Genomic DNA, 23,496 nt, shown 5'->3' with positions numbered 1-23,496 from the left:
AACAGAATGTAACCTGTGCTATATCCGTAGCAGATTTCCCTAAATGTTTGGGTTGAACCATAAAAACTTGGGTGTGCGGAGAAGTTTTCACACTATAGGACAAAAGGATGAATCCATTCTTCATTGCTGTCAGTCCAGAACTTTTCTTCCCCATTAAATTTTCATGGGAGTGGGGCGTCCATTTGATAACATATCTGTATCAATCTTTTGATCTAATAGAAAAAGTCACTGTTACATTAACTGAAGATCAATTCATAAAAACCTTACTTTTGCCTTTGAAGGTATAGTTTAGTAGAGAATTATTTTTCCTTCCGCGTTGTTGGCTTGTTTCATATTTTTTTGTCATTGCAGTGCCTCCAGACTTCAGATATTTGCCTGAAAACAGCTTTATCAGGGCAGCTATTGACTTTGCTATTGAAGGAGGGAAGAAAGGTAGGATGGGGATTTTTCCGTAATGATGTAAAAAAAGTGCTGCTGCTGAATAATGTGATTTAGTATATGTTTTTATCTGTCATAAACTATAAAGAATCACTATTTAATTGTATTAGAAATTTCAGTGAAGAATATTTTAATATAATCCATGTTGGAACCTTTTAAAATTTGTGTAGAAAATCAGAGTAAAGGCCCAGATATTTTTTTATACAGGATAGCTACTTGACGCAGCCCGGTAGCTCTAACCCTGATTTACCTCAGCTGCCTGTGCCTTTTTCTCCAGTTACTTTCTATTGAGATAGTTAATGTTTAAAATAAACACAACTTCTTTGCGGTGAAAACAAAGTCTTAGATTTGGGCTTGGATAGAAGTTAAATAAGGACTAGATTTTGAGTTGTAAATGTTTGTTGGATGGAGCTAGGAGAGTTAGCAGAAAGCTTTGCTCTGTTCCCAATTCTGGTGCTGATTTCCTGTGTGAATCTGAATAAATCATACAATCTTTGTGCCTGTAAAATGAAGACAATAATATTTACCCACTTCAGTGAAACAATATAACACTTAATTCGTTAATGTGTATAAAGTGCTTTGAGAGTCTCAGATGAAAATTGATGTAGCAGTACAAATTATTTTAATGTTTGTATTCACTTTAATTGTAAACGTTAATTTTAGAATAACTCCCCTTGAGCAGTGGCAAAGAAATGCTTCTGTAGCAAATTATTCTTTGTATAATCCAACAGCTTCATTCCAAAAGGTTTGCAGCATATTTAGCCAATTGCATGCAAAATACGTGGCACAATATTTTAGGTGCTTATTATAAAATCTGTTTTTCATTACAAATGGTTTTTCAGCCTAGTATATAATACAGTAAATGCATATGTCTTACGCTTTTATGTTTACCCAATTTGCTCATCATGAATTTCGAGTGATGGTTGGTTTTTCTGCGGCAGGCCCTGAATCCATTCCCCCTCAGTTGGTGAAAGTAGCTTTGGCACCTATAGCTTCAGTCGGTGAAAGCTATCAATATCCACCTGTGAACTGGGCTTCAGTTCTTTCTCCTTTGATGAGACTAAACTTTGGTAAGTGTAATGACTTTGAGTCCTTTGGATGAGTTTCATGTGTCTTGTGTTCAAAGTATTTACCTTTGCCCATATTTCTGTTTTTCTTCAAATTGTCCACATTGCTGTCAATATCTTAATGGTGCTTTGAATATGGAACCATTTGTGACAAATTTTCCAATGTGTGTTCTTTTTAAACCAAGAAAGAGGAGTTTCATGTTTTTGTAAACCACAGAAGTTTCAGAAGAAACTGTACATCTGTTGAATACCCTCCTTTTAAATGAATTTACATGGTGTTTGAGACTGCTCTGTCTTTGTCTCATTGTGTTTGGGTAGAATTATGGAAATTAAATATGTGCATCAAGGAATGAATAGAAGTCCCTTTGTGTTTGTGGGTGGTTCCTGAGCAGTACTGAAGTTGGACTATAGAAGGAGAAAGCAGATTAATTGTATTTTAGCCTGACATCCAAACTGGAAATGTGAAACCCTGAAGTAATTTTCAAGAAACATGATCATGAATACTTTTGTGACACATTCAGAGTCCAGTCATTGTATTACTTAGTCATGAATATTTGAATGAGGTATGGGTATTTGTGACTATGATTATGAATCCTGAAAATTTCATACATTCTTCCATGAATGATTTATTCATCCATAAATTGATAGCAGCAGCAGATTATTCTCCTGTTTTAGACAGTTCAGTGATGCATTTGTAGAGCAGAAAAATACTGTGTGGTTTAGGATAGTCATAAGTCTACTGACTAAACAAATAGCTTGAGTGGCCAGTTTGCAGACAGTCTCTATCCAAACTATTTGATGAATGCTTACAAATGACAAAGGCTTTTGTAATAATCTGGATTAGGGTACCAAATAATATACTAAAGAGAGAATAAATTTCTAAAACAAAATTCTCAACTCATGAGCCTAATATTTGTCTAAATATGGATTTAGAAGCCTTAGAAGTGAATAACCTTATTTCAGAAGTAAAACTATTCAACATCATCCATTCCAGTTGATTTTTGGCTTCAATTTTTGAAAATCTTAGCCCAAATAAATAAAAATAAGAACAAATGGTTCCACTTTCAAGTATTCTGGAAATTTATATAAAGATCAAAGTTAGAACATAAGAATGGCCATACTGGGTCAGACCAAAGGTCCATCTAGCCCAGTCACCTGTCTGCTGACAGTGGCCAGCGCCAGGTGCCACAGAGAGGGTGGACTGAAGACAATGATCAAGTGATTTGTCTCGTGCCATCCATCTCCAGCCTCTGACAAACAGAGGCCAGGGACACCGTTTCTATCCCCTGGCTAATAGCCTTTTATGGACCTAACCTCCATGAAATTATTTAGCTTCTCTTTAAACTCTGTTATAGTCCTAGCCTTCACAGCCTCCTCTGGCAAGGAGTTCCACAGGTTGACTATGTGCTGTGTGAAGAAGAACTTCCTTATATTAGTTTTAAACCTGCTACCCATTAATTTCATTTGGTGTCCTCTAGTTCTTCTATTATGGGAACTAATAAATAACTTTTCTTTATTCACCCTCTCCACACCACTCATGATTTTATATACCTCTATCATATCCCCCCTCAGTCTCCTCTTTTCTAAACTGTAAAGTCCCAGTAGCTTTAGCCTCTCTTCATATGGGACCCATTCCAAACCCCTAATCATTTTCATTGCCCTTTTCTGAACCCTTTCCAAGACCAAAATATCTTTTTTGAGGTGAGGAGACCACATTTGTACACAGTATTCAAGATGTGGGCGTACCATAGTTTTATACAGGGGCAGTAAGATATTCTGTGTCTTATTTTCTATCCCTTTCTTAATAATTCCTAACATCCTATTTGCCTTTTTGACCGCCGCTGCACATGGTGTGGAAGTTTTCAGAGAACTATCCACGATAACTCCAAGATCTCTTTCCTGATTTGTCGTAGCCAAGTTAGCCCCCATCATACTGTACGTATAGTTGGGGTTATTTTTCCCAATGTGCATTACTTTACACTTATCCACATTAAATTTCATTTGCCATTTTGTTGCCCAATCACTCAGTTTGATGAGATCTTTTTGAAGTTCTTCACAGTCTGCTTCTGTCTTGACTATCTTAAACAGTTTAGTATCATCCGTAAACTTTAACACCTCGCTGCTGTTGAATTAAGATGACTCATGATAAGTGAGTTAATGGTATGATGAAACTGCCTACGATTGCATGTGGCCTATCAGCAATTGCCAGTACAAAAACTCCCAGTGACAGTAGACCAGACTCTAGATGGGGAAGGCTCAAAGTTACTACAGAGAATTCTTTTCCAGGTATCTGCTTCATGGGTCTTGCCTGCATGTTTGGGATCTAACTGATCGCCATATTTAGAGTTAGGAAGCAAGTTTTTTACAAATCAGATTCACTGAGACCCTGGGAATACAGGTCACTTTCATATTTAAACTAGTATAAATAGCAAATTCTCTGTAACTTGAAACCATGATTTGAGAACTTTAGTAACTCAGCCAGAGGCTAGGGGTCTATCTTAGGAATGAGTGGGTGAGGTTCTGGTCTGCAGTGTGCAGGAAGTCAGACTAGATAATCACAATGTTTCTCTCTAACCTTAAATCTGCACTACAGGGGAAGGTCAAATCAAGATACGTAGCTGAAGTTGACATACCTTTATTTGAATTTCCCCACCATCCTCTCAGCTTCCCTTACTCCTCACAGGAGCAAGATGACTGGCTGCCAACAGGGGTGCCCTCTGAGTTCAAATTAGCAGGTCTTAACTAGACCCACTAAGTCAAACTCTGGAAGTAAAGCATGGCAACAGCGGTCTTCTGCTTAGTGAAGACATGGCCTAACTTTCAATGATAGTATTAAATTTGAAACCCTGTCCTTCTCATGCAGTTACACTAGAATACCATTTGATTGGGCAAAGGGAACTCTTTTCAGAGTTTTATGCTTAGTTAGCTTTATTAAGGGAGAGACAGTTTTAGTTTTGCGGGAATCCTGCACAAAACCCACAATCAGTTCAACAACACACATGAGAATACTATTCTTTGGAAATATCTCCTGTGTCCAGACAACCAGAATGCCTGTGCCCATGCTCTAGGAGCAATAATGGCCATTCATCTGAAGCTATGTGAAGTTGACGTTTACAACAGTGCACTGCACACTGAATGTAAATAGCTGAACTTAACAGAAAGGCATATCAATGCTTTGTCCCCTTTCAAGGAGTTCTTTAATAGCTTGATTATTCTTTCCATTTAGCATAGAAGATTTTTCCTGCATGTTCATATTTTATTGCTTTTCTTTTCAATTACATTTGAGTGAGTGCTCCATGCTTGGATTCTGGACACATCTAAGGGGTATAAAGAAGTTACATAAATAGCGAGAGATCTTTTCTAAATTTTATCAGTGGTGTTGTAAGTACATACGTAAGTACATAAGAATGACCATACTGGGTCAGACCAAAGGTTCATCTAGCCCAGTATCCTGTCTTCCAACAGTGGCCAATGCCAGATGCCCCAGAGGGAGCAAACAGTACAGGTAATCTAATGATCCCTCTCCTGTCATCCTTTTCCAGTCTCGGACACACAGATACTAGACACACCATTCCTACCCATCCTGGCTAATAGCCATTAATGGACCTAACCTCCATGAATCTATCTAATTATTTTTTGAACCCTGGTAAAGTCCTGGTCTTCACAACATCCTCTGGCAAGGAGTTGCACAGATTGATTGTGCACTGCGTGAAGAAAAACTTCCTTTTGTTTGTTTTAAATCTTCTATCTATTAATTTCATTTGGTGACTCCTAGTTCTTATGTTATGGAAACAAGTAAATAACTTTCTCTTATTCACTTTTTCCACACCAGTCATGATTTTATAGACCTCTATCATATCCTCCCTTGGTCTCTTCTTTTCTAAGATGAAAACTCCTGGGCTGTGTCTAGACTGGCCAGTTTTTCTGGAAAATCAGCCACTTTTCCGGAAAAACTTGCCAGCTGTCTACACTGGCCGCTTGAATTTCCACAAAAGCACTGACGATCTCATGTAAGATTGTCAGTGTTTTTGCGGAAATACTATGCTGCTCCCATTCGTGCAAAAGTCCTTTTGCGCAAAAGGGCCAGTTTAGACAGCCCAGATTTATTTTCAGCAAAAAAGCCCCGATTGCGAAAATGGCGATCGGGGCTTTTTTGCGGAAAAGCGCGTCTAGATTGGCATGGACGCTTTTCCACAAAAAGTGCTTTTGCGGAATCTAGACGCTCTTTTCCGAAAATGCTTTTAATGGAAAACTTTTCTGTTAAAAGCATTTCCGGAAAATCATGCCAGTCTAGACGTAGCCCTGGTCTTTTTAACCTCTCTTCACATGGAACCTGTTCCAAACCCCTAATGATTTTTGTTGACCTTTTCTGAACCTTTTCCAATGTCACAAGAAACCAAACCTATTTCTTCTAGAATAAAAACACTTATCTTCATTTTTTTCTGCATTATATCTTTAGAACAAACTGAGAGCTTAAAAGAATTGCATTGTAACCTGTTTACTTTCTTCCCCTTTAGGTGAAGAGATTCAGCAACTATGTATTGAACTTTCAGTGACCCAGGCTCAATCAGCTCAGAGTGCTGCAATGCTCTTGGGGAGGTGGATAGTGCCACCTTTAGTCTACAGTCTCAGTGTACGTATTAGATCAGCATTGAACTCTAGAAAGCTTATGAATTCTGTATCCTCTTTTTTTGTGTACAACCTTGCTTACACAGGGCAGCATATCTTGATCATGTGCACTTAAATGCTTACTATTCCAGCCCTGCATCTCCACCAAACACACAGTGACATTTGTGCAGAATTTTCTAAAAGTTCTGTTATATCTGCAAATGGCTTTTAGTGGCTCTGAAATTACTTATGCCAGAGATTTCAAATTCAAGGCAGACTTAAAACCTTCCATCATCTATGTATTTACTTATTTGTTAGTTATTTATCTTGTTTTCCTTCCTTTTAGTTTCTGTAGATTAATCCTTATATATTTGAAAGGATTAGTACCAAAATTGATGTTAACTTCAGATGAAAAGTGGGAATCAAGTTGTGGAATCAGTATGGGCTCTACAAGGCCCTCCCCAAATCATGAAATTAGTCCTGTAGAAACCCTGCGAAATTCCACATCAGCCTTACCTAGGGTGAATGATGTAGCTCAGATGACTTTGAAGGAATCTATGCTGATCTACATCAGCTGAGAAGTTGGCCCAGAATCATTAAAAGAAAATTTTGCTTGTTTTAGTATATAATCTAGGGGTGTCAATGTGTAGACAACTACAGGATTAACTAATAAGCCTAGTCTTATCTATTAATCTTGTTGACTACCTGCTTCCCTCGCCCCCTTTGCTGCCTCTGTATCAGAGGCAGCAAGGAGGGCAGGTAGCGGGAGCCAGTGTCCATGAAGAGCTGGCTTAAAAGCCAGTTCCCCACAAGCACTGGATCCACCTACTCCCCCCACCTCTGCGCTGCTGGTGAGGGGCAGGCAGAAGCCAATACATCTGGGGAGCTGGCTTTCAAGAGGCTCCCCACAGAGGCTGCTTTGGCATCCTCTCTCTCTGATAGAGTCAGCAGCGTATGTTAGTAGGGGGCTCCCTGGGAGTGGAGCCAGGAATGCACTGGCTGCCATCCCTGTCAACTATCGAATAGTAGTGTAACCCTAATATTTCATGTGGTTATATGATTATTCAATTCCATGTTATGTGACATCCCTAGTATAATCTTCCATTTCTCCATGGGTTAGTGCTGTGTTTCCCAAATGGTGTTCTGCGGAACTCCGGGGTTCCATGAAGTAAAACTGAGGGTTCCCTGAAAAAACTCTACTTCTCTGCCCCCTGCAAAAGTAGGAATCGAGTTGTGGAATCAGTATGGGCTCTAAAACTCTACTTCCCTGCCCCCTGCTCCCATTGGAGCTTTGCCGGCGGGGGCGGGCGCACCACTGCGGCTGGCCCCTCCCCACCCCGCAGGATGGCCCCCGTCCCATGGAGCCTCCCATGTTGGGCAGCCTCCTTCTCCTCTTCTTCCATGTGTGCAGGCGACAGCTTTTTCAGCGGCAGCTGCTGCTCCTGGGAGCGGGAGGGGTGGCTGGAGCCAAGGAGCTGCTCTTGGACCTTGCAGTTTTTAAACTGCTACCTGCTTCAAACCCGGCTTGGACTCTGCCGCGTGTCTCCCCCCCCCACACACACACACCTGAAGCGCGCTCGGGCTCTGCTGGCCCCCCCCCACCTGGGGTGTGCTCTGGCTCTGCTGCTCCCCACCTCCACGTGGGGCATACTCAGGCTCTGCCACCTCCCCCCCCCCCACCTGGGGTGTGCTCAGGCTCTGCTGTCCCCCCACTTTGGGGCACTCTCGGGCTCTGCTGCTCCCCTTCAAGACACCCAGACCCTGCACCCAAATCCCCCTCAGTCCCCTCCCTCTGCCAAGACCCTGCATTCCCAGCTTGCTCTGACACTCTGCCCCAAGACCTCTCCTCTACCCTCCCTCCTGGCCAGACACCCTGCCCCAACTCCCGCCTGTAATGTTCTCAAGCTTTCTCCTGTACTCTTCCTCCTGACCAGGACATTGCAGATCATCTTTGTGATTTATACACAAACATCATGAAGTATTTTCCAACCATAAATGACAACAGTAACTGGATTTGAAGTCCATTAAGTATAACAGGAAAACCAGTCATTTTTTCTACACAAAATTATTAAAACCTAATCAAAATCACTTCAGATGACCAATTAATACAAAAATTTAAATAAATTTATCTGATTATGTTTTGGGGTGGCTTATGTTCAAGAATATTCAGCTTTATCAAGACTTGCAATTCATCAGTTGTTACCCTTCACCAGCACATACAGGCAGTCCCCGAGTTATGCGGATCTGACTTACGTCGGATCCGTACTTACGAACGGGGCTTTTCTCGCCCCGGAGGATGCGGGCGGTGGGACTGCCCAGATGCGCCGTGGTCCTGCCACCCGGTTCTTCCGCGGCTTTGTTCCGCATCTCCCTGGTCTGCTGGGGGGCCCCCCAGCCATAAAAATGTTGGCGTATTGTGGGGCCATGCTGGTGCCCATAGCAGTGCCACTGGTCTGAAGGTATTTGTTGTCACCAAATCTGAAATAGTTGTGTGTGAGGATAAATTCACAGAGTTCAGCCACCAGTTGTGCTGTGGCATCATCAGGGATACTGATCCTGATAGCTTGTACTCCATCTGCATGTGGGATGTTTGTATAGAGAGCCTCTACATCCATGGTGGCTAGGATGGTGTTTTCTGGAAGATCACCTATGCAACTCCTCGCCGCTTTTGCAGATTCAGACTAACACAGCTACCCCTCTGATACTTGACACCATGCAAGGCACTGCATTTAGCCGTATGGAGTGGAAATCTATCAATCTCGTGAAGAAACTTGCACAAGTGCAAACAGATATAATCTTTCTCTCCAAATGCAAATGGATGGACATTATACTAAATGGACTGAAGGTGAAAAATCCATTGCTATCTACATACTGCACAGACTACAGTGAGAGATTATGCCATATACTATCAAAAAAACTGAGGAACCACCTGATCAGCATTCTGTACAGCAAACAGGAAAACATCAAAAAAGAGCTCTCCAATCTGGAGTCTCTCATAAAACACCAACCTTCCGCACAAGTGGACTTTACTAAAATAAGACAGGAGATCTACATTACACACTTCACTTCTCTACAGAGGAAAAAGGACTGTAAGCTGTCTAAAATCCTACCTACCACATGAGGCCACAACAGTGGTACCCCTAACTCACCCAGCAATATCGTCAATCTCTCGAAGTACACACTCAGCCCGGCAGAAGAATCTGTTCTATCTCGGGGATTCTCTTTTTCCCCGCCACCCCCACTAACATGATACAGTTCTGCAGTGATCTGGAAGCCTACTTTTGCCGTCTCTGTCTCAAGGAATACTTGCAACACAACACTGAACAGTGCACTGACACACAGATACCTTCCCACCAACAGCACAAGAAGAACAACTCCACATGGACTCCTCCTGAGGGCCGAAATGACAGTCTGGACCTCTACATAGAATGCTTCTGCCGACGTGCACAGGCAGAAATTGTGGAAAAACAGCATTGCTTGCCTGGTAACCTCGGTCATGCAGAACGCAATGCCATCCACAGCCTCCGGAACAACTCTGACATTATAATCAAAGAGGCTGACAAAGGAGGTGCTGTTGTCATCATGAACAGGCCTGACTACCTAAAGGAGGCTGCCAGACAACTCTCCAATATCAAATTCTACAGGCCACTTTCCTCAGATCCCACTAAGGAATACACTAAGAAACTGCACCATCTGCTCAGGACACTCCCTACACAAGCACAGGAACAAATAGACACACCCTTACAGCCCCGACCAGGGTTGTTCTATCTATTACCCAAGATCCACAAACCTGGAAATCCCGGACGTCCCATCATCTCGGGCATTGGAACTCTCACTGAAGGACTGTCTGGCTATGTGGACTCTCTGCTCAGACCCTACGCCACCAGCACTCCCAGTTACCTCCGTGACACTACGAATTTCCTGAGAAAATTACAATGCATAGGTGATCTTCCAGAAAACACCATCCTAGCCACCATGGATGTAGAGGCTCTCTACACAAACATCCCACATGCAGATGGAGTACAAGGTGTCAGGAACAGTATCCCTGATGATGCCACAGCACAACTGGTGGCTGAACTCTGTGAATTTATCCTCACACACAACTATTTCAGATTTGGTGACAACATATACCTTCAGACCAGTGGCACTGCTATGGGCACCAGCATGGCCCCACAATACGCCAACATTTTTATGGCTGACCTGGAACAACACTTCCTCAGCTCCCGTCCACTTACACCCCTTCTCTACCTGCGCTACATCGATGACATCTTCATCATCTGGACCCATGGGAAGGAGACTCTGGAAGAATTTCACCATGATTTCAACAGTTTCCACCCCACCATCAACCTCAGCATGGATCAATCTACACGGGAGGTCCATTTCCTGGACACCACGGTACAAATAAGTGACAGTCACATCAATACCACCCTATACCGAAAACCTACTAACCGCTACACTTACCTGCATGCCTCCAGCTTCCATCCCGGACACACCACATATGCTCCAAACCCTCAGACAGAGACCTACACCTACAAGATCTTCAACAAGCATTCTGTAAACTGCGATACGCACACGAGGAAGTGAGGAGACAGATTGACAGAGCCAGACGTGTACCCAGAAGCCTCCTGCTACGGGACAAACCCAAGAAAGAAACCAACAGAACACCACTGGCCATCACCTACAGTCCCCAGCTAAAACCTCTCCAACGCATCATTAGTGATCTACAACCCATCCTGGACAATGATCCCTCGCTTTCACAAGCCTTGGGAGGTAGGCCGGTCCTTGCCCACAGACAACCCGCCAACCTGAAGCATATTCTCACCAGCAACTACACACCGCACCATAATAACTCGAACTCAGGAACCAATCCTTGCAACAAACCTCGGTGCCAACTCTGCCCACATATATACACCAGCAACACCATCACAGGACCTAACCAGATCAGCCATACTGTCACTGGTACGTTCTCCTGCACATCTACCAACGTAATATAGGCCATCATGTGCCAACAATGTCCCACTGCTATATACATCGGCCAAACTGGACAGTCCCTACGTAAAAGAATCAATGGACACAAATCTGATATTAGGAATGGCAACATACAAAAACCTGTAGGGGAACACTTCAATCTTCCTGGACACACAATTGCAGATGTAAAAGTAGCCATCCTGCAGCAAAAAAACTTCAGGACCAGACTTCAAAGAGAAACTGCTGAGCTACAGTTCATCTTCAAGTTTGACACAATCAACTCTGGATTAAACAAAGACTGTGAATGGCTTGCTAGCTACAAAAGCAGCTTCTGCTCTCTTGGAATTCACACCTCCAGATCAGCTGCTAGAAGTGGGCCTCATCCTCCTTGATTGGATCCACCTCATCATCTCCAGCCTGATCCTGGCCTGCATATTTATACCTGCCTCTGGAAATTTCTACTACATGCATCTGACGAAGTGGGTCTTTGCCCACAAAAACTTATGCTCCTACACTTCAGTTAGCCTATAAGGTGCCACAGGACTCCTCGCCGCTTTTGCAGATTCAGACTAACACGGCTACCCCTCTGATACTTGTTTCAACTAGTGTTTTTAGGTACTATGATAATACAAATAATTGGCAATACTAAAGAAGTGGGAGAAGCATCTATCCTTTTTTTGGGATAAAAAAATTCAAAAGGGCCTCAAGTTCCAGTCGGTTTTGGAGGAGGGAGGGGATAGTTACGAAAATGTTCCCTTTTTTCTATAGCTGAGGGGCAACAGAGGTTTGGGTCTAAAACTAAGAGGGTGGAGTCCAAAATTTTTAGCATAGAAGAGAGAAACTAGTTGAGTTGCTGGTAAATCTCTTCTGCTCCCTGCTGTAGATCATATGGGAAGATGAAGTTTTGTGCTGTTCTGTGTACTGTATTCTAGAGCAGTGGTTTTCAAACTAGAAGTTGTGACCCAATACCGGGTCGCGGAATGTCAGGCACTGGATCTCATTGCTGCAGGGTAATCAGGTAACCAGCGGGGATGCTAAGGCAGACTACATGCGTGTCTTGGCACTGCAGACTGCACTGTGCCCTAGAAGCGGCTAGCAGCAGGCCCAGCTCCTGGCGGTGGAGGAGGGAAGGGAAAGTGCACAGGGCTCCTCCGCACATTGCTCTTGCCCTAAGCACTAGCTCTGAACTCCCATTTGCTGGGAACCTGCTGCTGGCTGCTTCTGTGGCGCAACATGATCTGTGGTGCCAGGAGGAGCAGGAAGCTGCCTTAGCAGTCCCCCTGCACTGCTGACAGGGAGCCGCCCGAGGTAAGCCCCTCTAGCCCCAGCTCTGACCTCCCCCCACACTCACACAAAGTGTGAGTCCCCTCCTACAGCCCAAAGCTCTCATCCTCAACCCCACCCTGGAGCCTGCGCTTTAGTCCAAATTATGTTGGATCGTGCACATCAACAATTTCTTCAACTGGGTCATGAGAAAAAAAGTTTGAAAACCACTGTTCTAGAGCCATTTTAAACTTCCCAATTTTGGCTCTAATAACTAGTTAGTTACCTCAATGTTAGTAGTATTCCCTATACTTATAAAAGGAAACACCTTGAGAACAGTGAGACAATAGCATTTAATTATATAAGTCAGTAAAAAAGACTTTGAAAATGACCAATGTCCGGTAATGCTCTATATTTCCTTTCAGATGAAAACCAGGAAATATCTTTTTAATTCTTTGTCCCTGTGGATGAAACATGTTGCAGAAGACAAACTACAGACTTTTACTGAAGTGTTTTTAGTACAGCATTTTGAAACTAAGCATTCAAAAAATCATGAGCTTTGCCAGAATATTTTACAAGGACTCAACCAAGCTATGAAACTTCCAAGCCCTGCCCAACATTGTTGGACCCTTCTGTGCCAGGCTGTGGAGAAGATATTTGAGCTTTTACCAAATGAGATTCAGGTAAGAGATGTAAATACTCATATTCTAATACAGATTGTTAAGAATGGGTTTATGGGTAGGGAAGCTTTAGGAAGCAAGGCTGAATGGGAAGGATAAAAAAGCCACTATAAGATGTTTGCCTGATCTTTCTGCTGTTGGCAAAACATTTTATTTTTTTCAGTAAATCTACACTGAGCAATTGGATTTAAAATTTGAAAGAGGAGTTTTGGGTAAATAATACCATTCCAGTGAACATTTCTTCAGATATTCTTTAGCATATGGTGAAATATAAAACCAAAGTTGCAGTGGAATTTGCCTCTCAAAAATTAGGCAAATAAAAAAATATAGAATTTGTACTGAGGTAAAATAATTGTTGGAATGGAAGCAGAGAACAGTCAGTGAAAAGAAACATTTTTAGCCAGAAAAATGTCTCAATCATTAATTCCTTTAGGGCAGCAAACAGAAAATACACCAAAGGAAAAACACTTTCCTTTAGAAGTTTCCATCTTTTTTTGTAATAGTAAAATTGATTACATTCAAATTCAACATAAATGCAAAATAAGTGAGAAATTTTTCGGTTTCATTTTACTTAGAAACTTTATTAAATGAACCATGAATAAAGGCCGCTAGGTTCTTTGTTACTTTAATGGTGTTATAATACAGTTATCCATGTACAAACATTCATGCCTTTTTCTTTTTCCAGAGAAGTGAAGTGGAGATGTACACTGAGGTAGCAAAATGTCTCTCAGAAATGACAGATGTGGAAGTTGGCCGGATTGCCCAGTTCGCTAAGGTAATTTGTGTTTCATTCTAGGCTTCTAGAATTCTCCTAACACATGGTTATGTATGGGATGAAGAGGTACTTTACAGTTTTACACATCACCCTGAATATTTTAACACCTCACAAATGTTGATGAATGTATCCTTACAACAGCTCTGTGTGGTGGTATCATTATTCTCAATTTACAAATGAGAAATGGAGGTGATGGGGAAAACATCTATTGGATTCCGTGGGCTTTGAATCTGTCCCCAAATGACTGCCCCAAATTCATACAGAAAATCTGTAGCACAGTCAGTAACATAAACTAGGTCTCCTGAATCAGTAGTTTAACCACAAGACTAACCCTCTTCTTTAGATTAGCTATAGGATTCTTTAAATAGACTAAATGTAATGTCGTAATCCACTGCATTTGAGCTGATGAATCCTTTACACACTCTTGCAAAATGTAACAAGTGTTTTGCAGTTTTTTGATTTCACACTTGCCAGTATTATAGATTCACCGCACTATATTTCAAATGCGTTCAAAATAGTTTGTTGGTCAGGATGGCTGAGGAGGATAATGAAAGAAGCTTTGAAACTTCAGGTTACTCACTCAAATAGATATGAGATTGACAGTTATCATAAGTTATGATCTGGTGATGAAGTGACCTCTGTGAAATAAGTTGGTGATTTCAGATGAAGCCCCCTCATATGCAAGCATCCATATCACATAACCAGCATGGTACCCTTGGTGGCAGACTCTATTGACAGCTGTCCAGGAATATAAACAGGCTTTTGAAACTGAACTGTCCTCTCATTGAGGTTAATCCTTGGGGGTCAGGATAACTGGAAAAGCAATGTGAGAAAATATGCATTGCTGCAGCCCATGTTGTTCCCGTTATGTACAAATAAGACTTAAAAATCAGGGATGTCACACCTCTTCCATAAGTACTAATCATTGTTTACAAATGTAAGCAGAGTCTGGTTGTACTGACCTATGTACATTTCATGTGCTATTATATGACCCCGTTTGATCACTTGATATGTATTTTTTAATGTCTCCTACCCAATCCATTTAACCTGTCCCCTGCCCTCAATCTCACCCCTCCCCCCCCCCCCCCCAGAAAAGAAAAGAAATCAGCTGGCTTAATGACTGAAGGATTCCTCTCATGTCTCTACAGAGATATAATAGTATCTTTTACAGCAAGAAGAATGTTGTACTTCAAGTTTTTGTTGCTTTTGCAGAACAATGTAGAAAAGGCCACCTTCATCAAAGTTCATTTAGTTTCTCAAGGCCGATTGCCTTTGTTGAGCTTGAATGATGTGATTGGTACTGCAGTAAGATGTCAGCAGAAAGAAACTATTGCATGGATGTTGTTGCATGGTTTCTACCATGCCCGAATTATAAGTCATGAAAACACAGGTAAGGCCACACCGAAGAAAGAAATGAAAAAGCTTAATGAATCTGCACAGATTACTTTAAGTTTTGGTCCAGTCAAATCTTTCTAGATGTGATAAGTATTATTTCTAAAGTATTAGAAATGGATGTGATGATTTAAAGACAAAAACTACAAGGTCATTGCTCTCCAAATTTTAAAATCTAATTTTCACACATACAAAAGGATAGGCGTTTAAATGGAAAGGACTTCAGATGTCATCTCTGAAGGACTTGTAAAGTGGTGGGTTTAATTGAAATAAGGAATGCTAGCTAGTATGTAGGAAGTGAGATGAATGAAAGAAGACACAAAACTAAGAGTAGCACAAAGTGATAAAAAGAGCAACTGCGAGGTAAGCTCAGAAGGAACAGAGAACAAAGTAAATAGTCCCGCTGAAAATACCTGGTGTTTTGTTTGAATAAAGAAGGTGGGGCTGAGTTTGGGTTTAGCCAAGTCTGATTGGTGGAAAGAGCATTATTGATTTTGGTACCTCTAACAAAAACTCAGGCAGTTACAGGGAAGGAAAGTTAAGGCTAGGGTTATATAGTGGTATGCCCTTAATTACTGGGAGGTTCCTTGAACCAATCATTGAGACTACTTGATTAGGCATATAGAAACTATATTGATTTTATTGCTCAAAGGACAAAGTTTTACACACACTTTCCTATACTCCCCAGTTTCTAGCCCAACATGCACTGGACTCAGTTGCAAAGCCTATGTTAGTTTGATTGAGGGAGGGTGATCTTTTATGTGTTAATGTTGGAATGTCATAATTAAGAATCTTTTATGTGTAAGTGTTGGATTATCACAATTAGGAATCCATGTGAGATGTCCACAGAGCAGATCTGCAGGATAGAATTATTTTGAAAGATGTATTTTTTTTCATTATCTTTTTCAGTGTACTGTTGTTAATTTGTGAGTTCTAAGGATTATTACAGCAACATTGCCTGTGTTATAATGTGAGGTTCAGGTGTTAAGGGGATTATATGCCTTTGGCATGGGCTCACAAAAATTAAATGTTATGATTGTTGCTATTATTCCTCCTCTGTCCTGCTGTTTGTTTGCTGTAGTGATTCCTGGTACTATATTTTCTTTGTAAAAAGGGATATATGCTAGCATTTTTGTAAGACACTATTCTTGTTCTTACAGGAGTGTTGAAGAGAATGGACTGGCTGCTAGAATTTATGGGCTATATCAGAAATGTTGCTTACAAGTCAATATCTATACAAAATGTGGATATTAAAGAGGTACATGCTGTTAAGATAATACGTAGTTTTCAGAGGGGAAATGGTTTCTGGTGTAATTTGTCCTTTCCAAAGAACAGGTGTTATTCCCTCACTTTTTCTTTTACAATAATGTCCTCTTATTTCCATATGGAAAATCACTGATTGTCCACACAAGGCTTTTAAAATGTAATATTTTTTTAAATATCTTAAGTAAATCTAGCACCTAACCTGTAAAACCACTTACATAATATAAAGGGGAACAGTATGATGTAGAACTCGGAACACTTAGAACAATTACAAGGGAAAAGCTCCTTTACAGTATTTTAATTGATCTGTGGCATTCATTGTCTCAGTAGGTCAGAGTACCGCAGGTACAGTTTGTACAAGGGTTGGACTGTTTCAAAGCTACCAGTATTATTTACAGTTATGTTTTGTGACGTACTTAAATCTCATGCTTTGGGGACATCAGTTTGTTGCTGCAGACATCAGAGAGAAGCCATTCCTTTGCTATATAGGATAGAACTATTCGCCGTGTGCAGTTGTGGTGAATGTGTGTCTGATCATCCTAGAGCATCAGCTATTGGCTGCTTCGTGAAGCAGGATTCCAGATGATGGAATGCTTGTCCATAAGCATTATTTTCCATTATGGTTTAAAAATTAATAAGTCCATTGCAAAAGAAGTCTGTTTCAGAAATGTTTCTATTTACTTCCTTTGCTTAAGGATTGTAGTATTTAGTTTTTAAATACTGTTTTACTACTTTAAAGAACAAAAAACCAGTCCATTAAACTGCCTTAAATGGACTCTTTTAAAGTTTAAATCTTCAACTGCATAGGCTTTATCCTGGAGAATAAGATATCATAATATTGTTTTTCATTATTGTTGAACTAATGAACTAAACATTCCTGTTTCCCGTTTAGGCTGTGGACTTCTTGTTGTGGGTATTTGCAGCTTCTGTGGTTGCCTGGGCTGACCATGCTACACCACTGCTGCTTGGCCTCAGTGCCAGCTGGTCACCATGGAAACACAAAGAAATACTGCTGGAATTGTCTGCAGATGATTTTGGCAAGCATCCAATTGAAAAGCTTTCTGTGCAGGAGACTCTGACTCTCCTTCCAAACAGCATGCAGCTTTTGCTGGCTAAAGAGCCTTGGAAAGAACAAACACAAAAGGTAAAGCTGCATGTAATTTACTTTCTAAAGGCCTGATTTTGCAAGATGCTAAGCACTTCCTGAAGATGTTGGATCACCCTCAGTCCTCAATGGAGTTAGCTCTGGTCTTATGTGAGACTGGTGATATTTCCTCTATCTGTGCACCTAACTTGAGGTCTAGTTTTTCTTTATCACAGTCAGATATAACTTAATTTAAAAAAAAGTAAGTTACAAGGTGTTAAATTGAGTTACAAGAAGATTAAGAACACTTAAGAGTTGGGTGTGTGAGACAGGGTGTACCAACTGGGCCTGCAGGGGTTAACCAGCCCTGCTGGGCATGGTCCAACTGAAGGACAAGTATAAAGGCCAGTGGAGCAGCTCAGTCAGGGCTGGCCACTGCAGAAGAAGGAACTGCTGCCAGAGCTCGGGAGGAGGAGGCGCAGGTGCAGCAGAGGCCAGCCAGTACAGGGGAAGCACCCACCCCAGAGGACATAAGTGGGAAAGATCCTGACATTTGAAAAGTGGGTAGGAAGTAGTGCAGAACAGGGAGATGGAGCCCCGAGAGCTCAGCATGTTACGGGTGGATTCCCCACTGAGCTGGGGAATAGTACTTTTTCAGAGTGGAGAGAGATAACTAGGGGGTCCCCCAAGTGTTTGTCCTGGGGCCAATCCTATTCAACCTATTTATAAATGATCTGCAGAAAGGGGTAAACAGTGAGGTGGCAAAATTTGCAGATGATACCGAACTGCTCAAGATAGTTAAGACCAAAGCAGACTGTGAAGAGCTTCAAAAAGAGATCACCAAACTAAGTGATTGGGCAACAAAAAATGGCAAATAAAATTTAATTTTGGTGAATGTAAAGTGATGGACATTGGAAAAAATAATCCCAGCTGTACATACAAAATGATGGGGACTAATTTAGCTACAGCTCCTTTGAGAGAGATCTTGGAGTCATTGTGAATAGTTCTCTGAGAACATCCACTAAATGTGCAGCAGCAGTCAAAAAAGCAAACCATGTTAGGAATCCTTAAAAAAGGGATAGAGAATAAGACGGGAATATCTGATTGCCTCTATATAAAACCATGGTATGTCCACCTCTTGAATACTGCATACAGATGTGGTCACCTTATCTCAAAAAAGATATATTAGCATTAGAAAAGGTTCAGAAAAGGGCAACAAAAATAATCAGCAGTTTGGAACAGGTCCCATATGAAGAGAGTTTAAAAAGACTTGGACTTTTCAACTTAGAAAAGAGGAGACTAAGAGGGGATATAATAGAAGTCTATAAAATCATGAGTGGTGTGAAGACGATGAATAAGGAAAAGTTGTTTACTTATTCTCACTATATAAGAACTAGGAGTCACCAAATGAAATTAATAGGCAGCAGTTTTTAAGCAAACAAAAGAAAGTTTTTCTTCATTCAGTGCACAGTCAGCCTATCCCACCCTTCTTATACACAAAGGGGACATTACCGCTGGGACTATTTACTTTGGGCCACCTGATATCCCTAGTCTCTGTTTGTCAGAGGCTGGAAATGGATGACACAGGTGGAATCGCTTGATGATTCTGTTCTGTTCACTCCCTCTGGGGCATTTGCATTGGCCACTGTCGGCAGACAGGATACTGGGCTAGGTGGACCTTTGATCTGACCCAGCATGGCCGTTCTTATGATAATCACTCAGATAATTCAAGTATTGTCTGTTTTAAAAAAAAAAAGTCATACAAAAATTAACTTTCATGGATTTGCCATTGTCTGAGTAGGCTAAATTTGAAGTAGGGTGCATTTCTTAAGACAGGTCATAGAGAATTTCTGGTGTTCTGATATGAACATTTTCAAATATATGACTGCTGTTCATTTTAATCTTAGTTTATTGACTGGCTGATGAATATAATGGAGAGCCCTGAAGAAGTGCTATCTCAAGCCTCCAGAGACTTATTGAATGGTAAGGTATTTCTGATTTTATGTATTCCTACTAGGGGGCGGTACCCCCTGCTCGCTAGCCATGCCATTTCTCATTTGTGGGGGTAGACAGGTTTGGCTCTTCCCCCGCCACCAGGGAGGTCTGGCAGTCACACCAGTCTTGACCTCTCACTCCACCCGCAGCTGGTCCCAGCCTCTGCACACACACCCATTGCCAGGGCCACGCCACCCAGGCTTTCTCCCCTTTGCCTCAGGGGAGCAGGATGGGACATGATGGGGGCCACTCCGAGGCCTCACCAGACTCCATGCTCTCCCACTCTTTCCCTCTGTCACCACGGAGGGCTGGGCTGACCGCACTAACCCGGGCTTGTTCTCCCTCCCCCCCAACCTCCATCTCCCACTGTGTCAGCCCAGGTCCCCTCTTCCCCCTGCTGCTGCCACAGCTGAGGCCTTGCATGCCCCATGCTTGCCTCCTGGCCACCGGGGGTGGGGGCTGCTCCAAGGCCATATGCCCACACGCTCTCCTCCTGGCTGCCAGCACAGGGGAGGAGGGAGGTGTGATGTGGCAGCCAGAACTGGGAGAGGGGGCGGGAGGAGCTGTGGGACGCCAGAGTGATGTGATGACGTCATTGTCATCCCACAGAAAAGAAATGTATAGGTATATTAAGATATTTCCTTGAGCTCAGGAAAACAGCATTAGTCTGTTAAAGAAGCAAGATGTTTGTAGGGTAACAGCACATGTTGTGACCAAAATGCATATTGGTTTTAAGATAACCTCCACAGGTTAAACATTCTTCTCTTTTTAAATCCTTTTTCAGATTGTATGATTCTTCATTTTATCTCACTATCACTTACTCTATGCAACTGAAAGCCTACATAGAATAATGTTATGCTCTCAGGTTTAGTATAAAATAGAGTTAAACACCAAAAACTTTATTAATGTCCAGTTAATCATAGAATCATAAAACTGGACGGGACCTCAGGAGGTCGTCAAGTCCAGTCCCCTGCCCTCATGGGAGGACCAAACACTTTCTAGGTCACCCCTGACAAGTGTTTATCTAACTGGCTCTTAAATATCTCCTGTGATGAAGAGTCCACAATGTCCCTAGGTTACTCAAGTATTAGTGCAAGCTTTGCTCTCCATTTCCTACAGTGGTGTTATCCTGGAAAGACTAGTAATCCAATCAGTTAATGTGGCCATTCGGCTTTGACAGCCAGTTCAAAATTATTTAACCTTTAGTAACCTGGCTAATCCTCAAGTGTGTAAAACAACTTCAAGACTAATCAGTTTCCTACCGTTTTTCCAGTGTGCATTTGGGGATGCTTTTGCAGGACAGTTTTGTAGTGGCCATGAACAGATTGGGTCCCTTGGGAAGAGCAAGTTGTGATACGACCAATCTGCCCTTGCTACAAATTACACTCGCTTCCTTAGCTGATGCCTTTCATGGTGTCCTGCAGTTCACATGGCAGCAACAAGAGGCTGGAGGCAGCACTAGTTGGGCTTTGTCTACAGCAGGAGTTGGCAAAAGGGCCTCCGCAGGCCAAATTCGGCCCACCAAGCAGGTTGATCCAGCCCTCGGAGGCCCTGCTACTCCCCCACCCACGGGCCCTGATTGGCCTGGGGGCAGGGGGAGCACCCGAAGTTTCCTCTGCCCTGCCCCCACCCTGCAAGGAGAGCACAGCGCTTCTAAGCGCCACACTCTCCTGGCAGGGCAGGAGGAGACTTCACTGCCCCTAAGCTCTGATTGGCCTGGGGGCAGAAGCGAGAGTGCACAAAGTCTCCTCCCACTGCCAGGGGCATGGGCACCAAGGGGGAACCTCTGGGGGGAGGTGGCGGCAGCAAAGACTTCACGTGCTCCCCCGCCCCCCTGGACCGATGATGGTCTGTGGGTGGGGAAGCAAGGAAGTATCCTGGCCTTGTCCCTTCTGCTTGAGGCCCTGCGCCTTCCAACATGGCCCGGGGCTACTTGAAAAATTTCTGAACTGGCTCCCGATTAAAAATTATTGCCTACCCCTGGTCTACAGTACCCCCACAACCCTGTCACTAAAAACTTGGCAGTGTGAACATTGTTTGTCCTCACCATTGCCAAAAACTATTTGCACCGCTATAAGCAGGTTCGCATTGTGACAGGAGAGCGCTCCTGCTGGCAATGAAATGTTCACACTGTCACTTTCCGCTGCCAATGTTTTGTCTTTTTGGGAGCCAAGAGGTTTTTTAAGCATCTGTTAATGACCTGTTAAAGTTCAATTGGCAGTGTAGACAAAGCCTTAGTGAGGTTGGAACAAAACTGGAGACTCCAGAAGGCGAAGGACTGAACATAAGTGTAGATGGTGAATGATGATGAACCAGCAGTAAGAGATTCTTGGTCCAGCTGGAGGGTAGGGGACAGTGTCAGTCAGCTCTGCATGGAGCTCTGAGCCTCTGACAGGGCAGGACTGTTTAATCACCTGTGAAGCTGTGCTGCCCTGCAGCTTAGAGAGAACACTGGTGAGGAAGGGAGTTCATCACAGGAAAAAAAGGGGTAGTAACGAGAAAGATCAAGGAATGAGGAGGAGATAGGAGAAAAGTTTATCATAACTACTACTATTTTGTATTATGTTTGTACCTGCAAAAACCTGGCTCAAATACTATCCCCTTGTATAAGCTCCTGTAGAAACCTGATGATAGCCAATTAATATAATACAGAAATAACCGAGATGAGTGATTCTTGTCTTTTACTATATAGTTTCTACATAATCATGTACATTCTTCTTATTTTCATAGCTACACTTCTGGTGTTGAGGTTTCTCCCAGAGTTCAAGAAGAAGGCAGTATGGACTAAGGCTTATGGTTGGTAACCACAAGATTACAGCAGCATCAGATTTGAGAGGTGCTCCCCTTAATACTGATAGAAAAGTGTGTGGCAGAAATCTTCAGTCATCAAAAAGTGTCATTTTAAAAAAAATTGATATTATCAAATATTATGGATTTTCTTCCCAGTGATTCAAGAGTAGAAAAGTCATTTGGTTTGTCTGGTCAATAGGACAGCTCCTATTCTGAGATGTCTTGCCATACTATGTGAGGGTATGTCTACACTTGCTCCCTAGTTCGAGCTAGGGATGCAAATGTAGGTGACCAAAATTGCTAATGAAGCGGGCATTTAAATATCCCGTGCTTCAAAGCATAATCTCGCCAGCGCGTTACTCCACTCAATAGCTGATTCAAACCAGGAAGTGTGCGCTGGGACGCGTTAGTTTGAACCAAACCCCAAGTACGTTAGTTCGAACCAAGGGGTTTGGTTCAAACTAACGCATCCCGGCACACACTTCCTGGTTCGAATCAGCTGTTGAGCGGAGTAACACGCTGGCGAGATCATGTTAATGAAGCATGAGATATTTAAATCCCCGCTTCATTAGCAATTTTGGTCGCCTACATTTGCATCCCTAGCTCGAACTAGGGAGCAAGTGTAGACGTACCCTGAATTAAAAACTTGAATTTCAGAAGTACTTAAAATATGCAATATAAGCTGTAGCCAGCAGAAAGCCTTGTTTCTGTAGTAGGTGGAAGATTGCTATGAATATGTGGAAAAATTAAACAAATCTTGCAATGTTTTGGTTTGACATGGTGTATTTATTTGAAGGCACAACATTTCTTTATTCAGGTTTTTTAATGATTTTTCATTTCAGATGACAAATTTTTGTTAGCATTATGATCCCTCCATATTATAGCATTCATCATGCAATGTTGTTATATCAGGACCAGCATTATTCTTATGATAGCATAGTTGCCAACCTTGTAACAATTTTACCAGGGACACTTATCCTGGTAAGTGTGGGATCTGTGCATCGCTAGATACATTTGATGAATTCCAGGTTAATTTAAACATGAATATTACAGTTTAGGACCTCAGAAAATAGTGATTTTGATACATTTCCAGAAGCTTGGATACTTTTCCACTGTATCCCATCTCCTTTCATCTCCCACGCCAGTAACATCCTTCCCTTGCCTACATAGAAG

The 23,496-nt window shown here is 42.2% G+C and overlaps 1 protein-coding gene across 1 annotated transcript in view; it reads left to right on the top strand.

Moving 5' to 3' along the window:
• Positions 1-22,646, top strand: part of FOCAD (focadhesin) — a 231,132-nt gene extending 208,486 nt beyond the window's left edge. The window contains exons 36-45 of the mRNA XM_075931485.2: positions 352-432; positions 1,380-1,508; positions 6,023-6,138; positions 12,770-13,027; positions 13,710-13,799; positions 15,012-15,189; positions 16,352-16,449; positions 17,347-17,598; positions 19,446-19,521; positions 22,264-22,646. Of these exons, the coding sequence (XP_075787600.2) occupies positions 352-432; positions 1,380-1,508; positions 6,023-6,138; positions 12,770-13,027; positions 13,710-13,799; positions 15,012-15,189; positions 16,352-16,449; positions 17,347-17,598; positions 19,446-19,521; positions 22,264-22,337 (1,352 nt within the window). The 3' untranslated portion in view covers positions 22,338-22,646. The remainder of the gene's footprint in view (positions 1-351; positions 433-1,379; positions 1,509-6,022; positions 6,139-12,769; positions 13,028-13,709; positions 13,800-15,011; positions 15,190-16,351; positions 16,450-17,346; positions 17,599-19,445; positions 19,522-22,263) is intronic.
• Positions 22,647-23,496: the final 850 nt, after the last annotated feature.

The sequence above is a fragment of the Pelodiscus sinensis genome, chromosome 6 (genome assembly GCF_052426305.1).
Source record: "Pelodiscus sinensis isolate ZL-2025 chromosome 6, ASM5242630v1, whole genome shotgun sequence".
In the NCBI taxonomy this organism is placed as follows: Eukaryota; Metazoa; Chordata; order Testudines; family Trionychidae; genus Pelodiscus; species Pelodiscus sinensis.
Note: the sequence above shows the minus strand (reverse complement) of the source record. Positions and strands in the feature narration are given on the sequence as shown.